We start from the raw sequence: 18,622 nt of genomic DNA, 5'->3' as shown, positions 1-18,622 counted from the left end.
TATATTTAAAAAAGAACAATTTTCCTTTTGTGCCAACTATTTAACCTTATTTTCAACGCTACTCATTTTAATTTTTTTTTTGATACTTTATATATAATAATTGATTTTAATTCAGAAGACACCATTTATTTTTTAAACTTTATATAATACTCAATAAACACTTTCACATAAACGAGATAGAATATTAACTATTCATGTCATGCCAAAACTTTCATTTGAGAAGGAACTTTTGTGTTGATCCCAATTCCGAAACTTCCTTTCCAGAATGTATTTCTCAGCACTAATTAATGCTCTACCTCTACATAGTACTACACACGAAAACCAAGACAAAATATGAAATCCTTTCCTCTCTCCTCCCTTTCACTTTCCCTCTAAAAACTCATTTTCAACAAAACCGTACACAACCCAAACCTTAACCAGTACGATCAACAGGTCGGAATGAGGCCGGGGAAAGAGGAGGACAAGTGGTGGGACGACGAGACGATTATGGAGCTGGGGTTGAAGCCGCCGGAAGATCTCCGTTGCAGAAGGTCAGACGGCAAGAAATGGAGGTGCAACGGCTACAGGATCCAAGGTAAATCCCTGTGCCAGAAGCATTTTCTTAAACCACGTATAGAACATTTACGCCGTGAGAAAAGGGTTTCAGTGGTCAAGACGGTGAGAAGGAGAGAAGAAGAGGAGTCGTCATCCGTAGTGAAACCGCAGAAGAAACTGCGGGCAAGACGCAATCTAATAAGGGACAGCGATACGAGTGATTCTAGTGAGAGTGAGACGCATGATTTAAGTGAAGAACCAGAGGATGTAAAGCCTGTGAAGAAATCTCCTTTATGTGAGACGAAAATGGGGAGAAATGGAGAAGGTTTCGAGGAGAATGAGGTTGTTACATCGTTGACGATGATGAAAGATAGTAGTGTGGAATTTGAAAATGAGGATAGTTTAGATGATCAGATAAAAATAGGGGGTAAGGGTGAAAAGAAGGAAGATCTATTGTTTAATGAGGGATTTTCGGGAAGGAAAGAGGAAAAGAATGACAGTGCCAATGAATCAGAGGAGAAAGGTTGTTCCAATTTGATCAAATCTGCTGAAAAGTGTGTCACGACTGAATCTTCTTCGAAAGAAAAGCATAGAATGAAAGGGATTTCACAAGAGGAAGAAGAACATGGGAATGTTGAGAGGGATGGCTACGAGAATAAACCTGAAGGTGAGAAGGTTTGTGGAGTGGTTAAAAAAGGGATCGGATGTGAGCTAAGGAAAATGAGGTTAAAGGGGAATAGAGAGGATACTCCAAGTGCCGAGGAGGAGAAAGATGGTAACTTTTGTAATTTAAAGAGGAAGCATTCAGCTAAGTCACTGGAATCTCTTGCAGAAGGTGTTAAAACTGCATCTTTACTTAGGAGAAACAACAGAAAATTACCAGAGAAGAAAAGAGTGAAAGTTTCTTCGAAAAAGCAGAGTGATGATGAACAGGATTACTTTGAAGATCCAAAGGGCGTAAGAAGTAATAAGGGTAAAAACAAGAAGGTCGACAAAAGAAGGAGGCATTTTGATCGTGATGTGAGTTGATTTGCTCTACTCAGGACTTATTCTTTCTGTTGTAAGCTGTAATTACTGACCATAACTTGACATCATTTTACTAAGCAGAACTCAGATGATGATTGCCAGATGTGCCATCAGTGCATGAAAAGTGATCGAAAGGTTGTTAGGTGTCGAAAGGGTTGCCTCAAACGATATTGTAGCCCTTGTATTCAGAGATGGTAATAGTTTGTTGATTTTAACTTTGAGAGTTTCTCACTATTCTTGGCTACTGAAATTCTGTTTTTTACGTTAAAGAGTATTGTTCTAGGGTATCTAAGCTTCTTTTTTGGCGGCGTCTCATATTTCAACTGAACAGCATACTTGTAGATTGATAGCAGAGAGGAATCCATTTTAGTGGCTTATGTTCTGATTTTTTTACTAGTGGGCGTCTGTGCTTTGGTTGGGAAGTTCACATGGAATAAGAACACTTGATAACAACTCCCTTATCAAATGCCTAAGTTACACATGGAAAATTACAATATTTTTGTCTGCTTTGTGTTTCTGAATGATTAGATAGATTAGTTCTTGATGTTATGTTCCTTCTGCAGTCATTTAATTGGTGTCATTCTGGTTTGTAGATGTACTTCATTCTAAGTAATGTTGTTTATGGACAACATATCCATATAATATCCATGACAGCATTAATGTTATGGTATGGGATGGAGGGTTTAATCTAAGGCAATGCCACTTTATATTTTACATGGCTACGTCTCTCAGATGTTTAGTAAAGCACAGAGCTAGATCAAGTGGAGGTTGATCCACAATAGCGATATCTTGCCCACCTGAATGGTCTAACTGGCTCAGCTGTTCAGTCACCGGATATTTTAGTGTTTACTGAGGGGATGCCTGTGGAGAACTACTTAGTAGAATGCCAATTAATTCTCTTTTCTCCACAGGATGATATTGGCGTAACCTATTCATGAATCCACCTCCTACTGACTAGCTTGAAAGATGGATCAGACTAGTTAACAACTGCTATTCATATTCCTGGACATTGCAAATGTTTTTTTTCTCTTTTCCGTTGACTACATTATGAATTTATTGATTTAACTTAGTAAAGATAATCAGGGGCCTCTTATAGTTTGAAACTGTAATTAAATAACAAAAATACTGCTGAACAAGCGCCAATCTGAACGTAGAATCTGTTGGCTATTTCAAACATGCATACACACACATATACATATACATATATTTTTATTTTGTTGGTAGGTGATCTATTTGCAAACATTTTTCTCTTCAAATCATCAATGGATGTAGGTGATCTATTTGCAAACGTTTTTCTCTTTGAATCATCAATGTAGGTACCCTCATCTGTCAGAGGAAGCAATTGCCGAGCAATGCCCATTTTGTCGTGAGAACTGCAATTGCAAAGATTGTTTACGCAAAAATATTGTCCCTAAGGTTAGATTTTGCCACATTTATGTTTCTTCATTCCACTTTCTGCTACAGACCTCCGGGCTTGTGATTGCGGCATGCTGATGCATTATCTACTCCTTATACTACAGGATCCAAAATATTTAGGAATACCACTGGAAAACAACGAACAAATTAAATGCTTGAAGTATCTTGTGAATGCACTTCATCCATTTTTGAGAGCATTTATCCGTGATCAAACCATAGAAAAGGAGATGGAGGCAAAGATAAAAGGTATTATGCATACCATTCTTTTTCATGGTCTCCTGGTGATATATGTGTACCCTTTTAGGACTTTTGCCTTTCATGCTGATATTTGTCCACATGGCCTTTGTTCTGAGGTATTATTTGGTCCTTCTTAGGTTGACTAGTTTGCACAAGTTTTCTGCTATCATGCTTTTTGTTGAAGGCATTGGTAGCTTGAAGAAAGCTTAGAGGCCAGACCAAAGTTCATAGGGCAGTAACTTGAATTCAAGTTACTAAATCTTATTACCTTTCTAAGAAGTCTGACTTATTACCAAATAGTTGGGAAGCCTTTCGAATGGGGTGCAGCAACTTAGCAATGCCTGAGATATGTTTCTTTGTAATAACTACAACATAATGCAACTTCACTTGAAATATTATTTCTTTCCATTTATATATCTTAGTCAGCTTGATACAAAACTTTAATCCCGTTTCCATGAGGGCTTAAGTGTGGGGTGGATTTACAAGATGTTATTACTTAAAGAAACTTTGGTCATTTTTCTAGGTGGTAAACTTCCTGTGATGTGATGGTTTTTTGTCGCTATTCTGCTGCTATTTCCTGGTGAATCTTTGTATTTTGACAAAGTATTTACCGAATATCTCATTTAAAGTGGTGGCTATGGTGCAGGATTGTCACTGTCACGGGTGACAATACCAAAAGCTACCTGTTATGAGGATGAGCGCGTTTACTGGTATGCCCCTTTCTTTGTCTTGCACTATTTCTCCCTTGGTCCTGGTTGTCTTCCCCATTGCCTTAATATGCTATGTTTCATCGCAGTAACAATTGCAACACCTCCATTATTGATCTCCATAGAAATTGTTCGATTTGTTCTTATGATCTCTGTCTGGCCTGCTGTCAGGAAATTCGAGAAGGTTGTTTTCTGGGAGGTGAGGTAGTGGTATTTGTTCAGTTTCATAATAGATGAAAACCTTACCTGCTAGGAGGAAAATCAATTGCGTCATGTTTATCTTGTAAAAATTTCTTCCTTCTTGACCAATAATGCAGATTGTGCAGATGAAGATAGAAAGCTCCCTGAGTGGAAAGCGACAGAAACTGGTGATATCCCTTGCCCACCAAAGGAAAGAGGTGGTTGTGGAAATAATCGCCTGGTGCTTCAGAGTTTCTTTGGTGAAAAGCGGATTCAACAGATAAAGAGGGAGGTTGAAAACTTAGTCAAAGCAAATTCCTCTGCCAATGAGACCCGCTCCATTGAAGAACATTGTTCCTGTAACTCTAAAAGTAGAAGAAAAGCAGCTTCCAGATCCTGTTCTGATGACAATTATTTGTTCTGTCCTTCTGCAAAAGACATACAGGAAGGGTACCTGGAACACTTCCAGACACATTGGAGAATGGGAGAACCTGTTATTGTAAGCAGTGTTCTTGAACTTGCGTCTGGATTAAGCTGGGAACCAATGGTCATGTGGCGTGCATTCCGTAACATAGCAATCAAGGAGGGCTCATCAGATTTGGTGGTGACAGCAGTTGATTGTCTTGATTGGTGTGAGGTGCATCATCTTTGATGGTCCCTTCTCTTTTATTTCCTGTCTTACTGGACTCATAATCTTTTGTTAGAACTTGCGCTTGATACTTTAATCTACCAAAACTTTAAGAGTTCAAGCAGGATTCAACCAACACGAGTAAGTAATTTCTGGAATTACAACATTATATTTATATTATGCAAGTGCACATTTTTCTATGAGAGATATGTAACCAGTTACAATCATGTGCTCCTTTTTCTCGTTTAGTTACCAGGTCTTTGAAGAGTCATATATTCCGAATATGAGTTATTGCTATGATATGCAGCTGCCATCTGGCAGTAGGTTTCCTTTCATATAAGTGATATCAATTAATGTTATGGGTTTTGCATAATTTATTCCTCGGATGCAATTAGCTATAACTTCCATATTGGTGCCAAACAATGATATTTAGAGAATCCAATGTAGCTTTCAGATGTCGTAGCCTGGGTGTTGTCTGATCTAACTCAAGCCTGAAATTGATATGTATAAACTTGAGGCAAGATAATTCTTCTTCTTTATCCATTTTTTTCCTTTTCTGATACAGTGATGCTAGTGTTATTGATCATGCGCCAAACTGATTCATTAATTAATTTGTTATGCTCTGAAGTTTTATATAACAAGAGCAGAAAGAGCATCTCATCAAATGTTTAAATACGTTTTCCTACAGTCAGAGTGGCCTAACACTTTGGCAAGTTCCAAAATGAGAAGTGATGCATTAAATGGGCGTTTGTGGATGAGATGGTTATACCACTACATGGTCTACCTATAAAAAGATCATCAGAGAATTAAAGCTAGGTTCAGTTGAAATATGATATTGTTAGTTCAGGGAGTTCATGCTTCTTGGTTGATTGAATCACCATGGCTCTAAACTAGCTGATTAAAATGTGTCTTCAGTTAATCGGCGCTGAGATAAGCTTCTCTTTATCTTCATGTCTTTCAGGTGGATATAAATATTCATCAATTTTTTAAGGGTTATGTTGAAGGTCGAAGGCACCCAAGTTTCTGGCCCGAAATGCTTAAGCTTAAGGACTGGCCCCCATCTACAGAATTCGAGGAGCGGTTGCCACGGCATGGAGCAGAATTCATTAGAGCCTTGCCATACAAAGAATACACACATCCCCATTCTGGTATTCTTAATGTTGCTTCCAAACTTCCAGATGGTATACTGAAGCCAGATCTGGGTCCAAAAACATATATAGCATATGGATTTGCCGAGGAACTTGGACGCGGAGATTCTGTGACAAAGCTTCATTGTGATATGTCTGATGCGGTAGGCATTATGAGTTGAATAGTTGGTCTCCAGCACATTAATTACTGACCTTTGATGTCATTGGAAACTGTTTAAATCTTATGCTGGAACACACTTATGTGAAAACAGGCCTGGAGGGGTGGCTATACAAAACTTAGTTATTAATTTAACATAGTGTCAATTGATCTAGCATAATTACTTTTTAACATATTAAATCTCCCGTTGCTATACACCTTTAAGTTTTATTTTTGAAAGCAACAGAAAAAGATAAGGAAGAAAGAAAATCAGGTTCTACTTTATATCCGGAACATAATTGATTATACTGGATTTACTGATTAAAAATAATAATACTGGATTTACACAAAGAGCTACTGAACTTGGAGAAACGTATAGCGAACTCGGAGAAGCTTCAACTTATGGAAAAGATACAGGAGTTCTCAGGACTAGAACTATTGTTTCACATGCAGTAACACAAAGAATAGACTTTTCTGGACATAAGTTTCCCAGATGAAAGATCAATTTTTATGCCTAAAAGTAGAACTATTAAGGTGGGCTCTATATTCACCTTCAAAACTGGAGACCTGCAGAATCTTGCATTGACAACTCAATGCAGGGATTTCCTTCTCCTAAACCTGGTGGTATTTGTTTGTAACTCTGAAGAACTTAAAATTACCTTTTAATATTGTTTCACACCATTTTCCAGTCTTATTTTAATTGTAAAAATTAACTTGCTATTTTTCTTCATGTTGCAGGTGAATGTTTTAACGCATACTGCTGATGTAACTATTGATAAGTGGCAGCTTTCAAAAATTGATAAGTTGAAGCAAAAATACGCTCAAGAAGAACTCTATAATGCCAATAGAGATGATCATCTAGTTCCTAAGAGTGATTTTGCATCTGCAAAACAAGAAAAAGCGAGTGATTCTTTTCCCTCTGAGCGGAATGTGCAATTGGAGGGCAGTTTATCTTCTGATCAGGTGGTTGCTCTTGGAAACAAGTTTGACGGATCAGAGGAAGAAAATGGCGGTGCAGTTTGGGATATCTTTAGGAGACAGGATGTTCCCAAGCTCGAGGAATATCTTAAAGAGCACTACAAGGAATTCAGGCATACGCTTGGTTCTCCGGTGGACCAGGTGCATACCTCATTAATGTGAAGCATATGCATAAGTGTGAAGAAAGAATTTCCTTCAATCCATTAAACGTGTCCTACTTTGACCTGTTCTACTATTAAGAGTAATAATTCGAATTAATATGTAAAGGAATATGAAATAGTAGTTTGAAATGTGAAAAAGTGGATAGTTAATTGTAAGATGTCATGTCAATTTTGATGGTAGCGTTTAGTTGCATTTATTTGAATTGTTGGATGGTGAGAAACGTATCATTTAAAGATAGATAAAGTATTAGGGATTAAACCAAAAGAGTATAAATAGTCACCTTTATAGGGATGAGAGTCTCATTGATATGTTTGCAATCTCAATATACTATTTTCGTGTTGTTATTATTATTATCATCATCGCCGTCATCATTATCATCATCGTTATTATTATCGTTATTATTATTGTTGTTATATTTGTTATATTTTTTATAAGGTAAATAATTTTATTGATGTTTGGAGAAAAACCTCCTGTAAACAAGTATATCAAAGAGTAGAGAACATCGGAATATGATTGTCTACAAAAGTCACCAATCATCTATACAAGTAGGGACCTTGTAGGTGCACCAAAATGGAACTAAAACCACTAGGTCATGGTATAATGGGAACCCAACATGTTTTTCTGCAAGGACAATGGGTTTGCAACATGGGGATCATCTATGGGACGCGCTATTCATACCAGTAATTGCAGCACTTAGCAAGATGATGAATATGCCTATGTCGGTTGAGTACCTAAAACTATGCAGCAATAAGGGAACACATACAGGTATATAATCTGCTATTCAGTTGATACGCTTGTGATGTGCGTTGTGGAGACGAAACGACTTTAAATCTAAAGAACTTATTGCCTATTGTTTAAAGTAGTCTTGAGTATGAATAAATCTAAAGAAATGTGAAATTGCACTGGCGGGAGATGTGAACAATGTGGAAGGACTGGCAGAGAGAAAAAGAATAGTCTTCTTAGTCTTTCGCTTGTATGTTGATATCGATAATAGTGAAAATTAGCAATATTGACTCAAATTTGGATTGTCGTTTGGGAGAGACCAGGCAAATACAATATGGAATACAGTGGCTGAAGAATCTCAGACTTAGCAGAGTGACGAAACAGATATTTATCTTTGGGGGGGTGGGGTGGGGTGGGGGGGTTTCTGATAGAGTTGTTTATCCAGTAGTCCTACATATTAGATGTTCTTGTTATCACTACCGGCTACATTAACACAGAGTTTTAGATAATACAAAGAGAATCTTTTTTTTTGGGGGGGGGGGGGAGGGGATATTGGGCAGGCGAGAAAAGTATCATCATGTTGTATGGAAGAAGGCTCATCCCCTATAAAAGTAGGGGGTCTTGGAGTAGGGGGATTCAAGAGTGTCCAATATATTATTAGTATATGAAGGTTCGGAGTGTAGGCACGCTTTGTGGATATGGGTCATTTTTTACGAATGTGAAGTCTAGGGAGGGAGTTGGAGAATAATTTGATAAAGCAACCATATTGAGTGGCATCATTGAAGAACATAGTGCAAGGGGGGAAGATTCTTTTGAAACTGTTAGTTGTAGAAGGAATAAAGCAGTTTCCGGAAATAGAATGATGAGGTGATAACAATCGACGAGAATCATTTCCATCCATGTTCAACATCTTTAGTCAACTGAGAGCAGTCATTTATCATATATTTAGTATGGCGAGGTGCAATTGTGTGGGGATCAAACTTTCAGGAGGAACTGACAAGATTAATTAATGGAAGAACTCAATAGGTTGTTGGAAGTTCTATACTACCAAAATCTTTCATTAATGGAAAGGGACACTTGGAGATGGGAAAGCAATAGAGACGGGACGTTGGGCATTCGCATTCTAGTCATACTAACAACATATTACTTGAGAGGGAGAATAAGCGACTTCCTCTCACTGCAATTTGGGTTCCCAGAGTGCGAAGACAAGTCTCATTTACGTTAGGACGACAACATTGGGTTCTAGTTTAATAATTTGAGGAATTTATATAAGCTGTTTGTCACATGCCCAAATCCTTACATTGGGTAGCGGCACCTGCTCGCCCGTGCGGCGCCTGCAGTTCCCCTCGCTGCAGGCCAGCCTGTTTCCTATCGCAGGATTCCCAAGCACGATCCTGTGCCTGTTGGTGGGGCTTGCCCGTAGGCTCGCCCCAACTTGTGCCGCCCGTAAGATGTCTAGGCCTTTGGCCCTAGACATGTCGTGGCGCTTCATCTTAGGATCACAATCCATGCGCGCCCTGGGGGATTGGCTTAGGACATGTCTTGTCCCTCGCCCAAGACTGAGCATCGCTCCCGCGTGCACAACCCAATCCTCAAGCTTGACACTCGCCTAGTGCATCCGCGACTTAGCTCGTGCCTCGCCCGAGTAAGGCAACCTTTAGCCCTTGGCCATTGTCATGCGCGTCTTTCGTGCCATGCCCATACATTGCCCTCGCGACACGTTTCCATCCCGAATAGTGCAGTGTCGCCCCACAACTGCACCTTTAGGCCAACGGACCCTTGCTTGCATGGTTGAACCCAAGCCATGCTCACAAGTCGACACATGATGCCCCTATGACAAGTGCGTCAAGTATCCAATTGGCACGGAGGTCTCGTTCCAACATTCGGCAGCCCGCGGGGCTGGCCGTCCCACACATCGAGCCTCCAGCGCTGATGCCCAACGCTAGCCCGAAGGCGTTGCGCCGTCCATAGAGTTTCCAAACTCGTATGGATACCTTTGACACTCCTTTGAGTCATCTAGGCAGGCCCTTGAGGTTGCCCCCAAGGTAGCTCGTTCTATACAGCTTGGTGGCAGCACGTATGGGGGAGGCAGGTCGGAGCTTTCATCACCTATACCCCCTTATATATGCTTAAAATTAAAAAGCCTAAGTTGCCCGAGTAGACAGATCTACGTCAGACAATCAGAAGAGCCTTTTCTCACCAGTTCTTGGCCGAAATCACAACTCCAAAGTGCGAGTTGTGACATGTTGCTTCATATATGGAATGTTTACCACTTATATCAGGTGTCGTACACAATATCTAATAAGTTCGGAATTGAATGACTAATGCCACAAACAGTGAAATATTTGATACTTGGATGGAAATTAGAAGTGCAAAGAAAAAGGATAGAAAGGGAGGTGGTTCCATTGGCGATACGGATAAAATGTAAGGGAGAAAAAGAAGAGTGTTTTAGTGTGGGGGAAGGAAGAGAAGGCGCAAGCTTGGAGTGTTACCCACTTATGTGGGTTGTTTGGAGAGAGAGAAATAGAAGAGCTTTTGAAGGTGTAGAGATGAGCTTTGTTCAGTTGAGTAGTAGCCACTAGCCTCTTATCCCTTATTTCTTTTCAGTGCACCTATGAGGTTCCTTGTTGTATAGAAGATTTTGTGTCATTTGTAAAAAAACCAACTCTTTTTGCAGGTTTCCAATTTTTTTTGGGTATACCTCTTGTATACGGGCTTTGTGCACATTTTAATGAAATTTATTTACTTTATAAAAAAGAAGAAGAGCATTTTAGGGAATTGGAAGCACTTATGTGAATGTATGTGGTTTGCTTCATTTTGTTTTCACTTTTGGAGTACATGAGACATTCCAATGAGCTGTGAGGATTGGAATTTGGATGTTTTTCTGTAGAGAAACAGGTCTCGTTCCATGATCTTGTCATTTTTGTACATAACTTGTATATGCGGTGTTTTTCTCCTCAATCACATAAACAAATGATATATCCTTGAAAAATAAAGAAAACAAAGTAAACTAGTATAGCGCTTAGGAGCGTTTTTTTTCATGCCAGTGCATGCTGGCTGGTGATACTTGTGTTATCTTGTTTACTTTGCTGATCATTAACTTGTAAAGTGCAATATGTAGTTGCAAGAATTATTTTTTCTATCAAATTCTTTAACTGTTTCTCTGGTCAAATTTTGTTTTTGGGTCGTAAATAGAACATACACATTCCGATGCTGCTAAATCATTTAAGAATTTATCTAATTGAAATGTTCGTCATCAATGATTATTATTTTGTTAATTTAACTTTGTAGGTTGTTCACCCAATTCATGATCAAGTTTTCTACTTAACCGCATATCACAAGAAGAAACTCAAGCAAGAGTTTGGTTAGTGCTGTACCTATTTAAACTTCATCGGTCTTGTGCTTTCCTTAGTAACTTATTTTGGTACTATAGGCATTGAACCGTGGACATTTGTACAAAAACTTGGAGAAGCAGTTTTCATACCTGCTGGTTGTCCCCATCAAGTTAGAAATCTTAAGGTACAATATTCTTTTGTCACTTTTATGCCATATCATTCTTAATCATGAACCTAATTATAGAAGCTATTTCACATGGACCATATTGCTTGCTTCGTCCACAGTTCCCAACCTGATAAAAAATGCCCAGTCACGCACAAAGAAATAGGGGAAAATGAACCAGAGGCATAAGAAAAGATTGGAAAATTAACTTATTTTCTTTTCACTACGGGTTTGGCATGATAGATTTCTTAAAACAACTCTGATGTTATCTTCTCATCTTCATGCACATCCATGCTACATGAACCTCAACACTGTCTGCTTATAATCTTCTGATGTCCTTTGGAATTTTATAGTGGAAACCTTTTTATGCAAAATGCTAACGATGGAACTCAACATACAGTCATCACATATCTGATTGATAGCAAATATTCTGTACCTAGTAACAGCTATAAATTTTTGTTTCCTGTAACTCATTTTTTCGAGGCTACTTCTTGCTTATGCAATCAATTGCGTTACTGGAACTATCAAAGTGCATATCACCACGATAGAACTCTTACATAAACTTTTAAGTTACAACTGTGAACTGTTCCTGGCTATTACAATTAGCAGGTTGAACAGGAAGTGTGGTATGGCGAAATATTTGTGATCTTGGCTTAATACACACTAGCGAGACACATGAATAAATTTATAACATTTCTTGCTTCTTCGGTATCATGATTCTGTTTTCCCCTTTTATCTCATCTGCCTCAATCCTTATTTTTTGGGGCATTACAGTCATGTATAAAGGTTGCTCTTGATTTTGTCTCACCTGAAAATGTGGGCGAGTGCATTCGCTTGACTGAGGAATTTCGTCTTCTTCCCGGAAAGCACAGGGCTAAAGAGGACAAATTGGAGGTGAGTTCTATTTTTTGATTCCAGAGGCATGCTTAATACTTCTGTTGATGATCTTCAGTAACTCTTTAAATTTACTCGAGCTAATCGATAATTTAGGTGTTACAGTGGGTATCTTCAGTAGTAGTTGAGCTAATTGACATATTAGTCGTAGTTCTGTGGAAGAAGAGGTTATGCCTAGATGAGAATAGACTGAAATATAAATCAAGATAGTGGAGAGGACAAATTTTGCTGTTTGCTGAACATAGAGGAAGAACATTGTAAAGTGAAATTAGGTGGAGGAAAACTGGAAAAAAGGAGGGGGCGGAAAGTACAACTTATACCTTTTTATTATTTGAATTTTAAAGTTTTCCTTTTTGTTTATGAAGTTCGTTACCGGTATTTGCTGTGGGGGTATAATATTTCATGTTCGCCTTCTGCTTTAGGTGAAGAAGATGGCTCTATATGCACTGGAGAAGGCTGTAGCTGATCTAAAGGACCTTGAATGGTGAGTGGAATAATTCAGTTTTTCCCCATCTTAGTGAATGCACGTATTAGCTATTTATCTGCTTCTCTATGTTATTAATTGTTGTAGTTGAGATTTGAATTTTTCTTTCTTATCCCTTACCTCCTACACTATCACCATTTGCACTAGCACAAATTCTTTGATATAAACATACTTGGTAAATTCTCCAGATAAAATGTTATATGGTTAAATAGGAATATCTCTTTTCTCAGTTTTGTATCTGCTAAAATTTCCTAGCTTTGCATTTGCTTCTTGTCTTGAAAAATTTGAGTGTTGTTCATCTCTTCTGCTGAATATGATTATTTTTCTCACTTGTGATAAAATTTATCTGGATGTGCTCAGTATTGACAGAATCAAGGTTCAGCAACCACATTTGAGTACTGAGCAGTCTTGTTCAAACTAAAGAGCGAGTGAAATAGTTTCATTCTGTCATCGATGTACATATGCTTGTGACTATTATCTGGTGATCATGAGTAGAGTGCTGCAAATGACTCCTGTATATCATCTAATCCTTACTGTCTCAGCCAAAACATGGATGCTAAGCACATTAGCCGTGATGCATATTACAGTTCCAACTTAGAAACACTAGGAGATTCGGGGTTCTACAGTGTCATTACTGCGCCATTGGCAATATGAATGGTTTTTGTTTCACAGGGTAAACTAGCAAAGTTTTTCGCTTGTATCTTATTTTGAAACTTTTGTTGACCTGATTTAGTGGATTTGCCTTTTTGAATCCAACGATGCTTTGCCTTAACCCTCTACGCAATTACCATGGGCAACTGCATGATTTCTGCTATTAAGTCAGTGCTGGGAGAAAGTACGCCCGTCTCTTCTCCTTTGCTTATGATATAGTTCAGACTATTTTTTTTTGTGCAAAGTGTAGGTGATCTTTCTTGGTCCCTTTTCTGTTTTCTGTATTTGCAGAGGTGCTGTTGTGTAAATGTAGGCCTCTATTCTGTCGTCAATTTCACTTGTGCCACCCTGAAATCAGAAAATTTGAGTAGTTCCTTAATTATGCATGATAATCAACTCAAGACAATTTTAGAGTGGCCTCTCTTGTTTCTTAAACCGTTAGTTGTAGCAATCATGATGTACCTATTAGTCAACCTGCCATTTTATTTTGTTAATAAATAGTATTACGGAATTAGAAGAAACATTTATGTCCGTTAACTAAATTTAGGAATCGACAAAGCATAAACTTTTATCCTTTTGAGTTTCAATTCTCAGTTTCTCCTCGTCTCTTTTCATTATCCTTGATCTTTACGTAGAAGTCCCACGTAAAAAACTATGCTTGCTTTGATTCTTACATTTGGTATTCTTGAATCTTCTTAGTTGTGTAGGGATCAAATGTTTATATTTCCTTCCCTTTTCTTAAATTAGATATTTGATATTAATAATGTAATAACCTAACCTCAGGGGTCTGGGTTCGAGGGCGTTCGTGGTTCTGTCGATATTTCTTTTTAAATAGTCAAACCTATCATGCCTATTTACTAAATTTAAGAATCTAACAAAGAATAAATTCTTATTGTTTCGTGTCAATTCGTCCTTTGAGATAACGAATCACTCTTAAAGCTGCCTCCAATTATTTATCCTGTGGACAACAGTGGCTGAACTTAGGTTTCAGGCATATTCATAATGTACTGCCGATTGACATTAATATTTGTGTTTATTCAATTATTTTTCAAGCCAGGAACATGGTCAAGATTCCAATAAATATCAGTATATCACATATGAATAGAACTAATAATAACAGATTAAAAGTACATATAGAAAAATATATTACTGATTCTAGTGTAGCAATCACCGCCATTTAGTTCACTTATTAATGGTTAAAAGAATAGAAGAAAGAGACTTCTCACGATTTGTCGAGAGGTCACGTTATGAACATGTCTTGCATGTGCTACCTTATAGTTCGGTCAAGAAAATGAAAACAACAGAAGACAACATGACTAGTTAAATAGGAGTTGTTAAATTCTCCAACAAGTCATACTCCAATAAATTCCTATGTTTTATCATCATGTAATTAAAAGCTAAAAATAGTAACTTTTCCTAATTATGTCACCAATATTAATTGCGAATACATATGATTGTGATATATGAATGGATTCTGTTATTCCATGTGTACCTCTCCTTCAATACCTCTTTTGTAGCTATGAATCTAGACTATATTGTATTATTCCATTTCAAATTTTGGGAATGCATTTTCATATTCGTAATTAATTGGACAGGTATTGGAATAATAATAAATATGTGCTTCAAGATAAGTATCTTCAATTCCCTTTTCTTTTCTTTTTTTAAACTATGTTTAGGTTGAAACGGAGGAAAAAAAAGAAAAGAGAAAGAAGGCAGATGACAATTGTGCATGGTGGAATTATATCAAGTGCGTGGAGAAATATCAACTAAGTACATCACAAACTTGTTTTTGGTTTCGATAAATGAAGATATATATATCATCATCAATTGTTAGAAACTAATATGTAGTGGATGCAGTGATATTATGCATTTATTTTTATCTCTTGTAAGATCTTGATCCACTATGATGAGTATATGATTTTAGGCAATACATCTAACAATCCCAAGCTTTAGTTAACGCGAACGAATCATTAGGAGTTAGTATTAAAAGCTTAATTAGGTAAGATACTGAATAACATATGCTGTTGTATCCATGCAAGCCAGCCTCTTTCTGAAAGAAAAATATATAGAGAGAGATTTTGGACGGTTGTTACGTATCGTTTCATAATGTATCGTATCGTATTGTATTGTATTGTATTATTTGATGAATACAATATTTGGATAGATTTTACCATTTGCCGTCGTTTCATACTATCACGCACCAACAATATGAAGAATAAACTTGCAACAGTAATAAGAAAAAATAGGATACGGAGTAGAATTATTACACAAAAAAAGTTGAGTGAAGGATAAAATGTGATTATTTAATAACAAGGAAGGATAATACGAGAGAAAAAAGTAAGGTAATGACGCGACTACATCAAATCTGTCGTTACATAAAGTGACATTTTTCGTCGTTACGTAATAACAAATTTAACGATACGATATAATAAAATTTAAGTACCAATCAAAATAAATTATATTACATTTAAAGTAGCAATTATACGATACAATACAATAATTAACAACCATCCAAAGCAAACATTACTCATTTATTTAATGAACGTTATTTAATTAAGTAATTAATAGATGTACGAGTCACATGGAAAATCATATTGCTTCCAAAAGGACGAGAACTATATGATATAATAATGTATCTACTAACACATTGGATCGAGGGATATTTGGAGCTGCATACAATTGTACCGCGAATTTACAAATATTTATAATACAGTAATACACCTACTACACAACGAATCAGATCTTATGATTTTAACAATTATACTTTTCACCAACTTTTATTGACAAACCACCTTTTAAGGTGCTTCTTTTTTACTCATTGTTTCCTTAAAATTTTACTTGTGTAAAAAAGACATTTTACTGCCATTGTTACATTTCACTCACCTTAGCTTAAGATGGAGCAACGATTAAGTATACGGTCAAAATCGAGTTTGTCATTCGTGTGTTTAATCAAGATTGGAACATGATGGACCGAGGGTCGTCATTATAATATCGAACTATGATGTGAAGTTGTGTTGTTGAGCTCGAGACCCAGAGACCGATCAATATCAAGCTCGAGGTCCAGAGACCAATCAATATCGAGCTAGAGTCAATATAAAGGGTCGAGGGTAAAGAAACCAGCCAAGACCGAGATCGAGCCAAGAGACAAAGAGCTGTTATAGCCGCACTAGGGAAGAGAATCTCGGCGAAATCAAGGAAAAGCTAATTCATTAATCTATCATGAGATCCCTACTGTGTATTTTTAATTATATTCAAAGTATGATTCCTCCACTATATTAAGAGTGGTTATCATTCATTCCGGGGGACTCAATTTTCCATTCACAGATTGATATACATTTATACATTCTCACATTCAGAGATTATTGAGATTTACATAACACCTAGCAAATATTGTCCTTTATGGGGCTTTTGATATTGATTCATCTTGTTCATTTATCAGTCATTCTCTACTCATTTTGGGTTTGTATTCATTCTTTTTTACGGTCAATATTCGATATATCTCTACTTATTTTTCCGATTTGTACCAAGTTATACCACATATCCTTAGAACTACGTATAAATTCAACTCTATCCGTTTTTTCGGGTAAACAGTTTGGCGCCCACCGTGGGAGTAAGGATAACAATGGTTATTTGGTACGAATCTCTGCAAAACACACCATTTTATACTTGCTCTTGGAAGTGTCTTTGATTTCAGGTTAAAAATAACGAACTCTCAATTAATGGCCCTACCTATCGACAACGAAGCGGGCCTTCAAGATGAGAACAACAACCTAACGACCGGGGATGAAAGGCCACTCGTTGATCCCATTGGAACTCGGGCCGCAGATCCAATCGACGTTAATTCACATGTGGCCATCGAGGCGAACAAACGTTCCGATCACGAAAAACAACATTTATGGTGGAACTCGATATGCAGTTCGAAATACCCAAAATGTTGGAGAAGACGGTATCAGCCTGCTTATGATTTTCGAAATGTTGCAAGCTCAACAAGTAGCAATAGCTCAGTTGCAGAGCCAAACCCAAGCACCGAGCAGGGCCGAGCCCGGTCTACCGCGAGAAGTCACCCACAAAATGGGGCCAGCTGTAGTAAGATCAAATGAACAAGAATCGGGAACTAATCCTGAAATTATTAGGATGCTCGAAGAACTGACAAAATGAATTGAGTCAAGAGAAAAAAGGATTATACAAACGATAAAAAAGTAGAAACTTATAACTCCACGGTTGATCAGATCCCGGGGGCACCACCGGTATTGAAGGGCTTGGATTCCAAAAAATTCGTACAAAAGCCTTCCCCCCCTCCCCCGAGCACGGCTCCCAAACCGATCCCCAAGAAGTTTCGCATGTCCGAAATTCCTAAATATAATGGGACGACCGACCCCAACGAACATGTCACCTCTTACACATGTGCCATTAAAGGGAACGATCTAGAAGACGACAAGATCGAATCCGTATTATTGAAAAAGTTCGGGGAAACCCTGTCAAAGCGGGCAATGGTATGGTATCATAATTTACCGCCTAACTCTATCGATTTTTTTGCTATGCTTGTAGATTCTTTCGTAAAAGCACATGCCACTTGTTTCCAAATGGAGACAATAGACCTACCATCGGTCACAGACGATTGGGCCGTTCAAGCTTTCACTCAAGGACTGAACGAACGAAGCTCGATGGCTTCACGGTAGTTGAAGTAGAACTTGATCGAGTACCCGACTGTTACCTGGGCTGATGTACACAATCGATATCAATCGAAGATTAGAGTCGAAGATGACCAGTTGGGTTCTGGGTCCGTTATTAAAAGGGACATCTGCCGAGAACCAAGGTTGAACAAGGACTGATATCGGCCGTATAATAGAGATCGTAGGGGTAGCGAACCTACACGTAACTCCGTACGAGGCGAAATGAGAAGTGATCAAGGCCAAGGGTCTCGTGGGATGATGAACAATAATGGGTTCTAGAGGTATACCGGACCTAAAGAAGCACCACGGTTATCAGAATATAACTTTTACATCGATACATCCGCTATCGTGTTGGCTATCAGATGCATCAAAGATACTAAATGGCCTCGACATCTGCAGTCTGATCCGGCCCAGAGAAATCCCAATCAAATATGCAAGTATCATGGCACCCATGGCCATAAAACAGAAGACTGCAGGCAGTTGAGAGAGGGGGTAGCTCGGTTATTCAATGAAGGGCACCTTCGAGAATTTTTAAGTGACCGGGCCA

General features: G+C 38.0%; 1 protein-coding gene across 2 annotated transcripts; it reads left to right on the top strand.

The window, feature by feature from the left end:
- Positions 1 to 206: 206 nt before the first annotated feature.
- On the top strand, positions 207 to 13,523 carry LOC104113677 (lysine-specific demethylase JMJ26-like). 2 transcript variants are annotated; one of them, XM_018776827.3, is made up of 14 exons: positions 207 to 1,554; positions 1,642 to 1,754; positions 2,877 to 2,976; positions 3,081 to 3,222; positions 3,860 to 3,923; positions 4,010 to 4,119; positions 4,247 to 4,737; positions 5,690 to 6,019; positions 6,751 to 7,131; positions 11,167 to 11,239; positions 11,309 to 11,394; positions 12,148 to 12,267; positions 12,690 to 12,751; positions 13,112 to 13,523. In XM_018776827.3, the coding sequence occupies exons 1-14, from the start codon at positions 439 to 441 to the stop codon at positions 13,170 to 13,172; spliced, it is 3,249 nt and encodes a 1,082-aa protein (XP_018632343.1). In that variant the 5' UTR covers positions 207 to 438; the 3' UTR covers positions 13,173 to 13,523. The 2 variants fall into 2 exon arrangements, with proteins under 2 accessions (XP_018632343.1, XP_009622213.1); XM_009623918.4 differs by having other exon boundaries at positions 208 to 1,554; positions 4,238 to 4,737.
- Positions 13,524 to 18,622: the final 5,099 nt, after the last annotated feature.

Source organism: Nicotiana tomentosiformis, chromosome 2 (assembly GCF_000390325.3).
Source record: "Nicotiana tomentosiformis chromosome 2, ASM39032v3, whole genome shotgun sequence".
In the NCBI taxonomy this organism is placed as follows: domain Eukaryota; kingdom Viridiplantae; phylum Streptophyta; class Magnoliopsida; order Solanales; family Solanaceae; genus Nicotiana; species Nicotiana tomentosiformis.
The sequence above is the reverse complement of the archived record's forward strand: the minus strand, read 5'-3'. Positions and strand labels throughout refer to the sequence as shown.

Coding starts and splice junctions, on each gene's coding strand:
- LOC104113677 (XM_009623918.4), top strand. CDS start 439: ATGAGGCCGGGGAAAGAGGAGGACAAGTGGTGGGACGACGAGACGATT. Junction 4,120..4,237: donor AGAAGGTTGTTTTCTGGGAG/GTGAGGTAGTGG, acceptor CCAATAATGCAG/ATTGTGCAGATGAAGATAGA. Junction 4,738..5,689: donor ATTGTCTTGATTGGTGTGAG/GTGCATCATCTT, acceptor CATGTCTTTCAG/GTGGATATAAATATTCATCA.